This window comes from Macaca nemestrina, chromosome 13, assembly GCF_043159975.1.
Source record: "Macaca nemestrina isolate mMacNem1 chromosome 13, mMacNem.hap1, whole genome shotgun sequence".
In the NCBI taxonomy this organism is placed as follows: Eukaryota; Metazoa; Chordata; class Mammalia; order Primates; family Cercopithecidae; genus Macaca; species Macaca nemestrina.
The window spans coordinates 42,482,244-42,498,059 of record NC_092137.1 but is presented as its reverse complement, the minus strand read 5'-3'; the positions used below and the strand labels follow the sequence as shown (position 1 = coordinate 42,498,059).

Genomic DNA, 15,816 nt, shown 5'->3' with positions numbered 1-15,816 from the left:
TCCTCCTTTTTTCAGAATGGCTTCATATCTATTTATTTGTAGCATAGTGCTTAACAGTAGGAAGTCTTGAGCCAAATGCCTAGCTTTGCCACTTAACCCTGACCTGAGCAAGTTACTTAGCTTCTTCAGGAGTCATTTTCCTGTATTGTAAATGGAGATGAGAATAGCACTTACCTTATAGGATTGTTGTGAAGATTAAATGAGTTTGGGAAAATACTCTATATAGGTCTGTTAGTATCATCCATTAATTTGCAACATGATTTCATAAATGCATCTAGAATATGCCTGTGTAAACCTATGGTTAGATGATGAAGCTAAGAAAAGCCCTGGTCCATCCCTGGAGAGTAAGAAACTAGTATACTCCTTTTACACGGTACCTTGCACACAGCACAGACTTAACAGACATATTTAAATTGAACTGAGGCGAATGCTACTAGAACTAAAAGCGGTAGTTCCAGATCTTTCAGGCTCAAGGTCCAGATTTTACAAGTGTTTCTGATCACCCTCCCCCTACCTCATTTATCGCAAAGAGCGGAGGCCAGGAAAAGGATGAATAACCAATGACCTTAAAACCCAGGTGAGAGTAAAAACCAGTTCTGATAAACTGTGTGACATTTACATCCTGGTACCTGAGCTTTAGGTCACTCTGCATGTGTAATTCCTCTGCACAAAGCCCAGGAGGCTACTTTTATATTATTGGGGCAAATCTCCCAACAGCCCTCGGTACTAAACAGCCTTCAGCAGGTGCTTCCAAATTTTCTTATTTGCTTCAACTCCCAGGTTGCCAGGGGAAGCTTGGCGACAGGTCTATACTCCTGGGCAGACTGAGTAACAGCAGGATACTTCAAGAGGTGCTCTAGGTCGGAAGGAAATAAATGAGACCACGATCAAGTAAAGTTTGGTAAAGGAAGAGACGCCTTCACCCCGACGACCAGGCGGTGGCTTCGCAGCACAGACTCTCTCCGCTGGTGGAGTTCCCACCCGGCCTCGATATAGTCCCGCCCCTACCCAGACCACGCCCACCAATCACCGCCCTCTCCCTCCCAGGCCCCGCCTAGAGCCGGCCCCTTTTAGAGCCTGCCCCTCACCTGACTCCGACACTGCCGGGATTAGTCCGCCGGGCTTAGTGCGCGAGGCGCTTGCGCATTTCTTGAGTTGTCGTGGCACTGCCCAAATCTAAATGGGGTAAAGAGGGAACTTCATATTTCCTACAGACACAGCGGCTTTTCGTGCTCTCTTAGAGCTAGTTTTGCCTTTCGTGATCCTGAGAACCCTGGCTTTTGGTTCCCCAATGCGGCTTAAGAGAGCAGGTTTTAAGTTAGGCGATCTTCGGGCAGCCCTAGTCCCGGCACCGGGTCCTTGCGCTGACTCTTGGGACCACAGCCTGGGAGGTGGGGTCCTTCTCTGGGGCGGTCGCGTTGGCAGCGCATGCAGGAAGCCGGACTCTGGGCGTCATGTACTACAAATTTAGTGGCTTCACGCAGAAGTTGGCGGGAGCGTGGGCTTCGGAGGCCTATAGCCCGCAGGTACGAGTGGCGCCTAGCCAGCTCGGACATGAGAAGTGGCAGCCCGAGCCTCGGCGACAAGCAGTCGCGGCGTTGGAGCCAGGAGAGGCTTCTGCCCGCTGTCGAGTTCGTTTCTGTTCTCCTTGCACCTTCCGGGGCCTCTCCACACCAGCGTACGGTGGTCACTGAGGCTTCTCTTTGTGTACCTGCTCACCTGGTGGGGCTGGCCTGGCGTGGAAGTTTGGTCTGGCACACTGCAGGGGTCAAGGTGACCCCTGGGGTCACTTGTCTAAAAGGGATGGTTTGGGGGAGTCCCCAGTGTGACCCGAGTCAGAGGTTCGGCCTTCTCCCTCTCTTTGAAGACATCTGGCTTTCGGCCTCCCTGTCGTTTCTTTGTCACCTCCTGCCACAGCCCCATAGGCAGCCTAACTTGAGCACGAGATTAGAGAGCGGGGATAAAGGCTTTTAGGGAAACCGTGGGGCAGGGGGTTGGGGGGCTGTGATCTGGATTAGGAGATTTAACAGGTTACTTAACACGTTCAGGGAGGGAAGTTGCATGCAGCGAGGTTACACTTTCCCGATTGTAAAATGTTTGACAGATGCTCATTGTTTGGGTAGTCTGAAAAGTATTCCATTTCACGCAGGTTCTGCCAATTGGAGTTTGAGTCTCCATGTGTTGTGGGTAAACGAGGGATTTTAGAGCCCCAGACGTGCCTTTTCAAATCATGGCGTTTTCCGCTTAAATTGTGTGACCTTGGCCAAGTTACTTAATTTATTGTGAACTCAGCTTCATCCAGGGCGGCGTTAGTACACTTTAAAATGAGGTGTGTCAAGTGACCAACAGTTTGGGCAGGTGGTTGGTTCTGAATAAGTGTGAACCGTTCATCAGAAGCTGTCTGAGACAGTATATTTCCTCCTCATCCTCCTAGAGAAGTGTGGGAAGGGTCGATGAGATACGCAGTTAGACTGCAGTAGTAAGGGACCCAGGTGGGGTGTAAAGGATACTCCTTTACTGCTGCTTCATTCTCCTTTTTCTGTGGGACACTACAACTTGCCCCAAGAGGCAGATGTTTAAGAAAGATGTCAGACCTGGTACTATAGCTCACGCCTGTAAATCACAGCACTTTGGGAGGCTGAGACGGCAGGGTCGCTTGAGCCCAGGAGTTTGAGATCACCTGGGGCAACATAGTGAGACCCTGTCTTTAAAAACAAAAACTAAAAAGCAGAATGATTCTAATCTAGGATAGGAAGGGCAAGTTGTTGTTGTTGTTGTTGTTTTGCGGGAGTTAATGGGGGAGTTGCGGTGGGAACGGAAAGGAAGAGTTTAGGGTTTATAAATGTTGAGCTTGTGATATGTCATGCTTGGTAGCAGCTAGATTTTTGAATATGGAGTTTAATAAAGTTAGATGTCTTTAGCCCATAGGTGGTAGAATCTGGTGGGTAAATTACCCAGGAAGTTTGTAGGGAAGAAAGGTTGGATCATAGTTAAGAGTACAGAAGCATGAAGGGAGGGTGGAGAAGGAAAATGTGTTTAAAGAATAGACCGGGTGAGAAGGGAAACCAGTGTGGTGTCACCGAAATCAAATTGGTAATGACTTGTAAGGAAGGAACAGTCAGCAGTGTTACACTTCTTTTACAGATTATGTGGGGAAATGACCATTTCTATCATCTGCTCCTATAAAGCGTATTCTTCAGTGTATGGATCTTAAATGTTACAGTTTGATGAGTTTGGACAAACCCACGCGCTGTATAACCACACCTCCCTCAATATACAGAATGTTACATCATCCCAGGAAGTTCCCTTTTACCCTCTGTCAATCCCTGCCACCTTCCTATTCTGACTTTTATCATCATAAATAGATAGTTTTCCCTTTTTTTGGACTTCATGTAAATGGAAGCAGCTCTCACCCAGGCTGGAGTGTAATGGCACAGTCATAGTTCACTGTAGACTTTCATTCCTGGGCTCAAGTAATAGTCCTCCTTTCGCCTCTGAAAATGCTGGGATTACAGATGTGAGCCACCATGTCTGGCTGCTAGCCTATTTAAATATTTTTGAGGTTAGTCCCTGTTGTACGTATCAGTAGTTAATCCTTTTATCCTCTTATTCTTCTGTAGGGTTTCATTTTATAAATATATCACAGTTTATTCTGTTGGTGGTAGTAGATGTTCTTTTATTTTTAAAAAATATTTTTTGAGGCAGGCTCTTGCTGTGTTGCACAGTCTGATCTTGAACTTTTGGGCTCAGGCAGTCCTCTCACCTCAGCCCCCTGAGTGACTGGGGTTACAGATGTGTACCACCACACCTGGTTTATGTTCTTTTAATATATCTTTAGCCTAATCTAGGTTTTGTTGCTTAGTAAGAAAAAAGTAAATTTTTTGACTAAAAACTGGCGTATTGTAATAAAATGGGCACTCAGCAGAGATGACCTTGAGATGAGTTTGATATAGATAGGGCTTTCAGATTTCTAGTACCTCTCCTCGTGAATCGTGTTTCTCTTGAGAATTTGAACTTCTTTAGTTACTTAAAGATGCCTCAAACTATGTTGAAAAGAAGTGATATTGTGTAGGCTTTATATGAATTGTAAATTTCTGAGTGATTGTGACAGGTGCCCTCCCAACTAGGTGCTCTGAGTTTGGTAATTAGGAGTATTTCAGCTTTTTCCTTTCCTGGAAATATATAATGAAGATGTTTGTAACTTTTAGTAGTAAGTAAAGTGAATAATTTACCATGCATTAAATAACATAACATGGAAAAGGTGGTTCAGTACCAATTGCACAGATAGAGATTTGTAAGTCAGCTTGACAGCGAGTGGTTGGTGGGATAGCGTTTTCCGTTGGTTGAAAAGCGTCTTCCTTATCTTTCTCTGAACTGCGTCAACAATAAATTGAGACCAATAAGCACATGAACATGTTTAACATCTTTAGTTATTAGAGAAGAGCAAATCACAACCACAGTGAGATACCATTTAATATCCACCAGAATGCCTAGAATCAAAAAGACAGACGACAACAACTATTGGTGAGGATGTAGAGAAACGAAACCTATTACATTTGTGGTGGGATGGTGGGAATGGTAAAATGACGCAGCCACTTTGGAAAACAGTTTGGCAGTTTGTTAAAAAGGAAATATAATTTTACTATGTGATCTAGGAATTCCTCTCCCAGTTAAGATGGCAGAATGGTATTCTAGATAAAGGGAACTGTGAGAGTAACGGAAGGGAGGGGGTCTGGAGGAGAAGTGTTGAGTAGGTAAGTTTGACTGTGGAGGATGGAGGTAAATCATGAAGGGCCTAGGATGGTAGGACTTAATTTTGTGAGGCACGAGTAGGAAGTTACAGAGCAACTTGATGCAGAGTTGTGGTAGAGTTTGTCCTTTCAGATGAGACAGATGTTGGGGATGAGGAGGGAGGGCTTCAGGATGATTGGTGAATTGGTGCTTTTCACAGTGACAGGGAGTTCCTGAATGGGCTTATGAGTGAATTTTGGACATGATGAGTGTGCGGTGTCAGAAGGACACGGAGGTGGGTGGTGATGTCTAGCTTACAATTAGAAATAAATAGAGGTCAGGTGTGGTGGCTCACCCTGGTAATCCCAGTGTTTTGGGAGGTGAGGGCAGGAGAATAGCTTGAGGCCAGTCGTTTGAGACCAGCCTCGGCAACACAGTGAGAACCCATCTCTACAAAAAAAATAAGAAAAATTAGCTGGGCATGGTGACACATACTTGTAGTCCTAGCTACTCAGGAGGCTGAGGTGGGAGGATCACTTGAGCCCAGGAGTTTGAGGCTGCAGTGAGCTGTGATCAATGCATTGCACTCCAACCTGGGTGACAGTGTGAGATCCTGTCTATAAACAAAACAAAACAAAAAGCCAAATGAATTGAGTCATTGCAGATTGAAACTGGTTTCCAGTCCTAAATTACAGTGAAAAGGTTCGTACATTTCTGTCATTTAAAAATTAAAATTATGAGGAATAATCCTCTTTTCTCTCCACCCTCGTCCCCAAACCTAAGAGGTAGAAGAAAAGGAAAATGTTACAACCAACTTTTAGAGGGAAAATCATTTTTACTTTTCTTTTTTTTTTTTTTTTGAGACGGAGTCTGGCTTTGTGGTCCAGGCTGGAGTGCAGTGGTGCAATCTCAGCTCACTGCAAGCTCTGCCCCCTGGGTTCACACCATTCTCCTGCCTCAACCTCCTCAGTAGCTGGGACTACAGGTGCTCGCCACCACACCTGGCTAATTTTTTGTATTTTTATTAGAGACGAGGTTTCACCATGTTAGCCAGGATGGTCTTGATCTCCTGACCTTGTGATCTGCCTGCCTTGGCCTCCCAAAGTGCTGGGATTACAGGCGTGAGCCACTGGGCCCGGCATGTTTACTTTTCTCTTTAAAAATTTGGAGCAATTGAAATAAACCAGGAAAAACTCAATTACTAAACGTGGTTAAGGTTGAATGGTTCTTAATTTTGGAGGTGGGCTTATTTAAGCAGCTAAGAGATTCAGTATTGAAAAGTAAAGTATGTGATTTTTCTTGATCTATGGTCCACTTATTTTTAATTTTATTTTGATACAGGGTCTCTGTCGCCCAGGCTGGAGTATAGTGGCATGATCATGGCTCACTACAGCCTCAACCACCTGGGCTCAAGTCATCTTCCCACCTCAGCTTCCTAAGTAGCTGGGACCACAGGTGTGCACCACTGTACCTGGCTAATTTTTTGATATTTTGTAGAAACAAAGTCTCAATATGTTGCCCAGGCTGATCTCAAACTCCTGAGTGAAGTGATTCTCCCACCTCAGCCTCTCAAAGCGGTGGGACCACAGGCATGAGCCATCACACCCGGCCTGTCCACTTATTGTAAGAACAGCTTTCAGTTATTATTGCTGTGGGAATTGTGGATGCCCTGCCATCAAATACCAATTTATCAGACTTTGTTTTTGAGATACTGAAACCTACATTGTGGTGAAGCTATAGCTTTCTTTAGTTTATTTAAACATTCTGCATGTATTTAGTGAATGCGCTTTCTCTGCCAGTTGCTTTTCTAAGTCTTGGAATATAGGAGCAGTGAGCAAGATGTGCCTAAATCCTGTGCTCATGGAGCTTCCGTTGTAGTGGGGGAGACACAGTAAGCAAAGTAAAATGTAGTATGTTAGGTGGTGATAAGTGCTGTGGAGAAAAATAAAGAGGGTAAGTTGTTAGTAGGGCAAGGGGGAGGACATGCGGTTTTTGAAAGGCTGGTCAGAAAGATCTCACTGAGAAGGTGGCTTATGGGGATGGGTAAAGACCTGAAGAACGTGAGAGTATAAGCCACGTGGATGCCTGGGGAAGAGCATTCTAGGCAGAGAGAACATGGCTGTGCTTGGGAGGTTTCAGGAGCTAGATCGGTGGGCTAGGGAGGAGGAGGGGAATGATAGAAGTGGGGCTAGGCTGGGGCGCAGTGGCTCGTGCCTGTAATCCCAGCTCTTCGGGTGGCTGAGGCTGGAGGATCTGCTTGAGCTAAGGAGTTTGAGACTAGCCAACATAGAGGAACTCTGTGTCTACAAAAAAAATTTTTTTTTTTTTAATACAGTTTTGCTTTTGTTGCCCAGGCTGGAATGCAATGGTGCAATCTCGGCTCACCGCAACCTCTGCCCCCTGGATTCAAGCAATTCTCCTGGCTCAGCCTCCTGAGTAGCTGGGATGACAGGCATGTGCCACCAAGCCCAGCTAATTTAGTATTTTTAGTAGAGATAGTGTTTCTCCATGTTGGTCAGGCTGGTCTTGAACTCCCAACCTCAGGTGATCCCCCTGCCTTGGCTTCCCAAAGTGCTGGGATTACAGGTATTAGCCACCGCGCCCGGCCTACAATTTTTTAAAAAATTAGCTGGATGTGGTGGTGCACGCCTGACATCTCAGCTACTCAGGAGGTTGAAGTGGGTGGGTTCCTTAAGCCCAGGAGGCTGAGGCTACAGTGAGCTGTGATTGTACCACTACACTCCAGCCTGAATGACAGAGCAAGACCCTGTCTCAAAAAATAAAAAATAAGAGGGGCTAAGAAAGGGATGCACTTTGTAGAGCTCAGAAAGTCATTGTGAGAACTTTAGGGGTCACTCAGTGAGATAGGAGGCCTTTTGGAGGGTTTGAGCTGACTAGTGACATCCTGTGTTTTAATGAAATCATTGGTTGCTGTAATAAGAGTAGACTTCATGGCAGCAAACGAGTGGAAGCCGAGAGACCAATTGGGAGGCTGTTGTGGAAATCCAGGGGCTTAGACTCGAGTGTGAATTGGTGGAGGTAGGTGAGAAGTGGTCAGATTCTGAATATATTTTGAAGGTAGAGCCTCATACATTTACAGTGTATGAGGGAGAGGTGTCAATAATATTTCCAAGGTTTTGGCCAGGTGCGGAGGCTCACGCCTGTAATCCCAGCACTTTGCGAGGCCAAGGTGGGCAGATCACCTGAGGTGAGGAGTTCAAGACCAGCCTGACCAGTATGGTGAAACCCTGTCTCTACTAAAAATATAAAAATTAGCCGGGCGTGGTGGTACACACCTGTGGTCCCAGCTACATGGGAGGCTGAGGCAGGAGAATCGCTTGAACCCGGGAGGTGGAGGTTGCACTGAGCCAAGATGCGCTACTGCACTCTAGCTTGGATGATAGAGTGAGACTTCGTCTCAAAAAAATAAAAAGAGTATTTCCAAGGTTTTGGCCTGAGTGCCTGGAAGTTTGGCACTGTCGTTGTTGTGATGAGGAGGGACATGTTTGAGACTGACAGTTCTTTCAGTCTTGGAGTAGGCAGAGGTGAAGAGATTTACGCCGAATCCTCTCCTGTAGATAAAGCTTCCTGGTCATTTCCAATCTTGAGAAGCCTAGTGCTAGTGATCCAGCTGCCTTGAAACATTAGGAATGTTCACTACCTTTTCCTGTGGTACCAGAACAGCTAAGTTACCGATAGTACGGTGTAATAAAAACGTGAGTTTGAATCCCATCTTCCTTATGGGATCTCTGAGCATTGTTTTAATCAGCTGTAACATGGGCTAATCATAACTTATTTATAGGGTTGTTCTGAAGATTAAATTCAACAGAGTGAGACCCTGACTCAAAAATAAATAAATAAATAAATAAATAAGTAAATAAATAAATAAAATGAATTTGATAGTTACAAAGACTGTGGAAAGTTGAAAAACTTATTATTATAAACAAAAACAGAATGAGGCTGGGCTTGATGGCTCACACCTGTAATCCCAGCACTTTGAAGGCTCAGGTGGGAGGATCGCTGGAGCTCAGGAGTTCAAGACCGGCCTGGGCAACATAGCCAGACCCTGTCTACAAAAAATTAAAAATTTAGCCAAGTGTGGTGACATTTTCCTGTAGTCCCAGATACTCAGGGGGCTGAGGCAGGAAGATCACTTGAGCCTGGGAATTGGAGGCTGCAGTGAGTCAGGATCATGCCACCGCACTCTAGCCTGAGTGACAAAGCAAGAGCCTGGCTCAAAAAGGAAGAAAGGCAGAATGGGCCGGGTGTGGTGGCTCACGCCTGTAATCCCAGCACTTTGGGAGGCCAAGGTTGGTGGATCACCTGAGGTCAGGAGTTCGAGACCAGCCTGGCCAACATGGCAAAACCCCATCTCTATGAAAAATACAAAAATTAGCTGGGCGTGGTGGCACATACCTGTAGTCCCAGCTACTCAGGAGGCTGAGACAGGAGAATGGCTTGAACGTGAGAGGTGGAGGTTGTTGTGAGCCGAGATTGCACCACTGCACTCCACCCAGGGCAACAGAGCGAGACTCCGTCTCAAAAAAAAAAAAAAAAGCAGAATGTAGGACTTTACACTGACTATTAAGTTATTAAACCTGAATAAACACTGGAGGCAAATTTACAATTTATGACAATTAATGGGATAAGATAATGAGATTATAGGTAACTTCAATTCTATAAATTTTTACAATATTATAAAGGGAAATACGGAATTAATTTAAAATTACGATGGTTGATATTCCTGTTTTCAGATGATACTGTTCAAAAACCTTGCTGTAGTTTTGAATCACTGCATGGTTGGACAAACAAATATAATCCCTTCAAAAATACTCTCACATTAGTCCTGTTGAAACATGAATTTACTTTCAAACCATTTTTGTAGATCCTTGGTAGAAAGGGTTTTTACATTTTTGCATTCAAGAAGAAATGGTTATTTCAAGGAGAAAATATGGTGAGCTCACAGAATGATATAAAGGAGTATCTGACATTCTGTATCCAGTTCAAACCACGATCCTTGTTAGCCTTTTGATCTTGATCGCAGAGCCTCTGTTTGCCTCTCTGACTCCTCTGACGCTCTGTTTTGAGTGTGTTATATTTCTGAATGTAGGCTGACATCTTACTGACCAAACTTTCTCTTTAAATGGGCTGTTGTTTTTAAGCAACAGTTGATGGGGGAGGGTGGGGTGTGAGTTGTGGAATACTTAAAAGCCAGGGCTCTGGACTTGAAAAAGGCGTGAGTTGGAAAACTTGACTCGCTTTTCACTATTTGATCTAAGGCAAGTTATTCTCTCTCCACTGTTTTCCTCTGAAAAATGGGAATAGTAATATCTTCATAGGGTTGCTGTCAGAATTAAGTGAGGTAATGCATATGAAATGTTTAACATAATACTGACACTTCACAAGGGTTAAATAGATACTAGCTGCTGTTGGTTTATAACGTTAATATCCGTGGTGGCTGAGATTGTGGCGATCTTATTTATTGTAGTGTAGAGTTAGTGATCAGTAATAAATGTTGAATGAATGAATACATTATTCTAGTGCAGAGTTAGTGATCAGTAATAAATGTTGAATGAATGAATACATTACAGAAAACAGGCCATGGTTCATTCCCATTTATTGTACTGTGTCAGAAGAAATAGAAGCCAAGTTTACTTTAATGCTTTTTTTATTGACCTGTTCATCTAATGCGTGCCTGGTGGGAGTAGCATTGAGGTTTTCAATATCTAATCTTTATAATAGGCCCTGTCAATTATAGGTAAATTCAGATTTCTTTGAGACAAGAATCAGTGGACTGATGACTGTATTTGGGCAAGAGGTTTCCTTCTTTGTGAAAGGAAAAGGCTGGGTTTGAATTCTGCTTTCTGACTTTAAATTTTTATTTTTCTTAGTTAGAATTTAAATAAAAGGATGATTTTTATTGGCTTATAACTCTTAGCTCCTTATTTTAATTTACAGGTTATTTTGGATTACTCTATGTATTTGTCACTGTAGGTTTACTCCTTTAAGATAAAAAAACCAGAGCTCCCTCCCTTTTTTTAAAGCAGCTTTATTGAGATATAATTTGCATAGCATACAATATGCCCATTTAAAGGGTACAATTTAGGGGTTTTTAGTGTATTCACAGATATATGCAACTACCACCACAGTTAATTTTAGAGTGTTTTTTATCACCTCAAAAGGATACCAATATACCTTTTAACTGTTACCTCCCTAGCTCCCAAGCCCCCACCTGAAGCATCCATTAACCTACCTTCTGTCTCTACGGTTCCCTCTTCTAGACTTTCCTATGAATGGCATCATACAGTATGTGGTCTTTGGGACTGGTTTCTTTGACCCAGCATAATGTTTTAGAGGCTTATCCATGTTGTAGCATGTATCAGTACTTCCTCCCCCTTCACCTTGTTTAAATTTTTACTATATGTGTTTTCAGTTATGGGTTTATGCTGGAAAGTTCATTGCAAAAAATTTTTTGTTTTGATTTTGTGTTCTGGTCCTTGAAGGCAAGTATTGTTTGTTTGTTTAGTTTTGTTTTAAACCAGTAAGGCTGTTCCACGTTGAATATTTCTTTATTGTGTGTTGGGAAAAGTTTCTGAAGTTCGCTCTGGGGTTAGACATTCCATGTTACTAGATTAGCTCATTTGGAAGAAAAAAGGGGCAGACAGATTCCCCATAAAAGCTAATGACAAGTTCATAACAGATTATAGATGTTTTACTGGTTTGCTAAGAAGATAAGACACACCAGGTATTTCTGGAAGCTCAGACTGTGCCTTCGTTGTCGTCCCCCTGACCCTCACCCTCTCCCTGCAATCATAATGGCAAGGGGTTCTTGACAGGGTTTGCTCTGGGAAAGCTGGAGAGATTTTCTTTCTGTCTCATGGTTGAATGGCTGCCTCCACTATTCCAGACAGTCTCCTCAGACATACTTTCAACTTGCCATTTTCCTTTTTTTCTCTACAGGGATTAAAGCCTGTGGTTTCCACAGAAGCACCACCTATCATATTTGCCACACCAACTAAACTGACCTCCGATTCCACAGTGTATGACTATGCTGGGAAAAACAGAGTTCCAGAGCTACAGAAGTTTTTCCAGGTGAGGGAAGATACTCTACAGCAGAGAAGCCTGTGAAATACATAGGCTTAAAAAATCCCTTATGAAACTAAATCTTAATCTAGTGTACTATCCAACCTCCTTCTTTTTTCTTTAAGTAGTATTCTCTTGATTTTAGTTTGAGCCATAAACGATTAGAACTTTATATAGGTAGATACTGATAAAAGAGGGGAGGGTGGTTAATTTCCTCATTAGTATTTAAGGGTATGAGGGTTTTGAAATGGCATGAATAGCTCTTGATCATTTATTGCATGGAAGAAGGAATAGCCTCTATAACTGAATAGCCTGTATAACTGAATAACCCAATATATATATTTGACTTTGTGACACATGTAGTGACTTGGCAGTGAGTTTTTTTCTAATTGTTCTTTGCTTGCTTGATATTAAAATTCACTGAGCTATTGCTGAAAGTAGAGGAGGTGCTTATGGGTTTGCGTATCAACAGAGAAGCCAGCATTGGAATTGAAAATATTATTAGAGTGAAACTACCTGCAAATGATTGAGAAGTTAGTGACCTGACCAACTCTTTGGTGCCATGGCAGTGCTTGCTACTGCTGTTGCTGTAAGATAGCTTCTCCTCCTCAGAAGTAGTCCAGGTCCAGACCCATCTTGAGGATAGAACACTTTTGTTTTGATCAGTTTAATCTCTTTTTATCTGATCAGTAAGGTTTGAGAGAGCATTTAGAATCTCAAGGTGCAGTGGGGAGGGATTTTGGACACTGCAAAATATGAGTTAAACAGGCCAGGTGCGGTGGCTCACTTCTGCAGCCCCAACACTTTGGGAGGCCAGGGTAGGAGGATTGCTTGATCAGCCTGGGCAGCATAACGAGACCCTGTCTCTACAAGAAAAGTTAGCTGTGTGTGTTGGCACGCATCTGTAACCCCAGCTACTCCAGAGGCCGAGGCGGGAGGATCATTTTAGCCCAGGATTTTGAGGCTGCAGTGAGCTATGATTGAGCCACTGCATTCCAGCCCGGGTAACAGAGTGAGACCCAGTCTCTAAGATGATGATGATGATGATTTAAATATCTCATGGAATTTGATTATTAAATGTGTTTAACAGTGTGACGGAAAGAGGGCAGTCGAATCCCAAATGGACTTGAACCTTTTTATTGACATGAAGTACTCCAATCCCATCCACTTATAATCAGAATCCAAACTAAATGGAGAACGTTTCTCGTGCCAGCACCTCTTTTTATCTGTTTTAACACAGAGCCTTACTCTGTCACCCAGGCTGGAGTGTAGTGGCACACTCACGGCCCACTCACGGCCCACTGCATCCTTGACCTCTTGGGCTCAAGTGATCCTCCTACCTCAGCTTCCCTAATAGCTGAGACTACAGGCACACACCACCACACCTGACTAATTTTAGTTATTCTGTAGAGACAGGGTTTTGCCGTGTTGCCCAGGCTGGTCTTGAACTCCTGGGCTCAAGCCATCTGCCTGCCTCGGCCTCCCAAAGTGCTGGGATTACAGGTGTGAGCCACTGTGCCCAGCCTCTCCTGCCTGCACTTCTTTTAACTACTGGTTACCTTTGCCTTTTAAAAAATGCACCAATGCTCCAGTTAAGCAATATATGATAAATGTCTTAGACATTTGGAATCTTTTGCATGCATGTTCCCTGAGGCAGCATTTTGGAGAATGACTTTGGATTTACAAGCTTTAGCTACATTTATAGGAACATCTACTAGCGTTCCATGGATTAGGGCTTTTCCCACTGTCACATTTTGATGAATTACTTACAGAGTAGACAAATTTTTTTTTTTTTAATTTAAAGAATAAAATTGTAAAATATTTTTCTTCTCAACCATGCCCTTGTTAATTCTTGCTTTCAAGAAAGCTGATGGTGTGCCCATCTACCTGAAACGAGGCCTGCCTGACCAAATGCTTTACCGGACCACCATGGCGCTGACTCTGGGAGGGACCATCTACTGCCTGATTGCCCTCTACATGGCTTCGCAGCCTAAAAACAAATGAGTTAGGCTGCAGAGGACTGGTTTGTTTTTTGGCATAAACCCTTTGAATTTCCTTTTTCATTGTTAAATTAAAATTTTTTTTTTTACTTGGATGGCTTAATATTTTTGCAAGAAAAATAGGAAGATATGAAGATGATGTTTTGGTTTGTTTATGAAATGCATATGACTTGTCAGAGCTCATTCGACAGTTAAAGCCGTTGTTTAAAGAAATGGTGCTTTGCTCTGTGTGCTCCTGATTTCCCTGGAGGTTCTGGATGAAGGCTGCACACAGGCTTGTTAACGTCAGTCTGTGCTGAGGACCTCAGGGACTTGAGGTGGCATTTTTGAGCACGGGGTGCAGAAGACTTTCTGGATTTGGATGTGGCTGTGGAAAGAACACAGAAGCCAAGGTCATGTGCATGAAATGAGGGGTTTGAGTTAGTCGCCTCGGGGATTTTTTCCATTTTGCAGTAAAATGTTAAATTAATGTAGCCTGCCTCTATTCGTTGGACAGTTAATTTCAAAGGGTTATTTGCCTCATCTCCTATCGTCAGTGAAATCTTATGTGTAACTGTGTGTATTTATTCCATCATGGGAACAGAGAACACCTGTTTAGTGTTGCACTTTAGACTGGTGTCTGTTTTGTTAATGCAGCTGTGCCACAAATTCTCCTTTATCTTTTAAAAATGTTATAGCTTTAAATTATGATTTATTTTGACTGTGGAATAAATACATGAATGAAACATTTTAAGTTTGAAGTTCTTCAAATGACCTTTCAGAGTAATTTCAGAACACCAGCAGCATCTTAAACCTGAGTCTAATTTCTTTCTTGTTAATTAGGCACCAGATAATCTTTACAAAATGATTCCTAAAAGTCTCATAATAGGAGTCTTAATGGCATATTGATGATTACCGTATGGTTTTTTATAAAAACCTGCCTGCCCCTTAGTGAAATGTGCCTGTAACTCACAGTTCATTTAGACACTAATTTCCTTTGCTGTCATGATTGGTAGACTTCACTTGCCCTATATTAATTTTGAAAAAAGGTGGAGTTTTATTATATATAAAGGAATGGTTTGTATCTTACCATAGCACAGAACAGTGACCTCTTGCTCAGGATAAAATATGGTGATTTGAAAATACTCAGTAGTAGCTATGCAGTGATATATATATGTGTGTGTGTGTGTGTGTGTGTGTGTGTGTATATCTATCTGCAAATCTAAATTTTATTCCCTGGTATTTCCCCCAAGTTTTTATTTTGAAAATTTTCAGACTACAGAAAGACTAAGCATAGTACAATATATACCTGTATATCCTTCACTTAGATCACCAGTTACCAATAGATTCGCACCTTTGCTTTTTCTTGTTCTCTCACACAGGCACACACAATGCATACGTGCACACACACATAGATCTGGTTTTTGTTGAATCACTTAAGATTGTTATGGAATTATAAATCAGCCATAAATACTTTAGCAAGTATCTCCTGAGTAAGGACATGTGTTCCTTTATAACCAGAATCCAGTTGTCAGACTCAATAAAGTTAACATTTATCACAATACTATCATCTAATATATAGTTTACTTTCAAATTTCCCCAGTTGTTCTAATAATGAGTTCTTTATAGTTGTGTTTTAAAAAAAATAACAGCTTTATTGGAATATAATTTACATACTGTACAGTTCACCTAAAGTATACAATTCATTGGTTTTTACTGTATTTGGAGTTTTATAGCCACCACGAGAATCAATTTTAGAACACTTCTATCACCCTAAAAAGAAACCCTGTACCGATTAGCAATCACTTGCCTTCCCTCCCCAACTCCCACCTCCCAGCCCAAAGCAAGCACTCATCTATTTTCAGTCTCTATGGATTTGTCTTTCCTGGATATTTCATATAAATATAATCATATGATGTGTGACGTATGTGACTGGCTTCTCTCAGTGTCATGTTTTTAAGGCTTATCCATGTTGTGGCATGAATTGATACTTTATTCTTTTTTATGGCTGAATAGTATTCAG

The 15,816-nt window shown here is 42.5% G+C and overlaps 1 protein-coding gene across 2 annotated transcripts; it reads left to right on the top strand.

The window, feature by feature from the left end:
• The first annotated feature begins 1,370 nt into the window (after positions 1–1,370).
• On the top strand, positions 1,371–14,539 carry COX7A2L (cytochrome c oxidase subunit 7A2 like). Of its 2 annotated transcripts, none has more exons than XM_011713049.3 (3): positions 1,371–1,526; positions 11,692–11,823; positions 13,678–14,539. In XM_011713049.3, exons 1-3 carry the CDS (start codon positions 1,455–1,457, stop codon positions 13,816–13,818), a joined length of 345 nt encoding a protein of 114 aa, XP_011711351.1. In that variant the 5' UTR covers positions 1,371–1,454; the 3' UTR covers positions 13,819–14,539. The 2 variants fall into 2 exon arrangements, with proteins under 2 accessions (XP_011711351.1, XP_070932720.1); XM_071076619.1 differs by having other exon boundaries at positions 1,389–1,631.
• Positions 14,540–15,816: the final 1,277 nt, after the last annotated feature.

Bases quoted from the DNA above. Each gene is read 5' to 3' on its own strand.
- COX7A2L (XM_071076619.1), top strand. From the start codon at position 1,455: ATGTACTACAAATTTAGTGGCTTCACGCAGAAGTTGGCGGGAGCGTGG. The intron at 1,632-11,691 runs GTTCGTTTCTGT...TTTTCTCTACAG, and splicing joins AGGCTTCTGCCCGCTGTCGA to GGATTAAAGCCTGTGGTTTC. The intron at 11,824-13,677 runs GTGAGGGAAGAT...CTTGCTTTCAAG, and splicing joins AGCTACAGAAGTTTTTCCAG to AAAGCTGATGGTGTGCCCAT.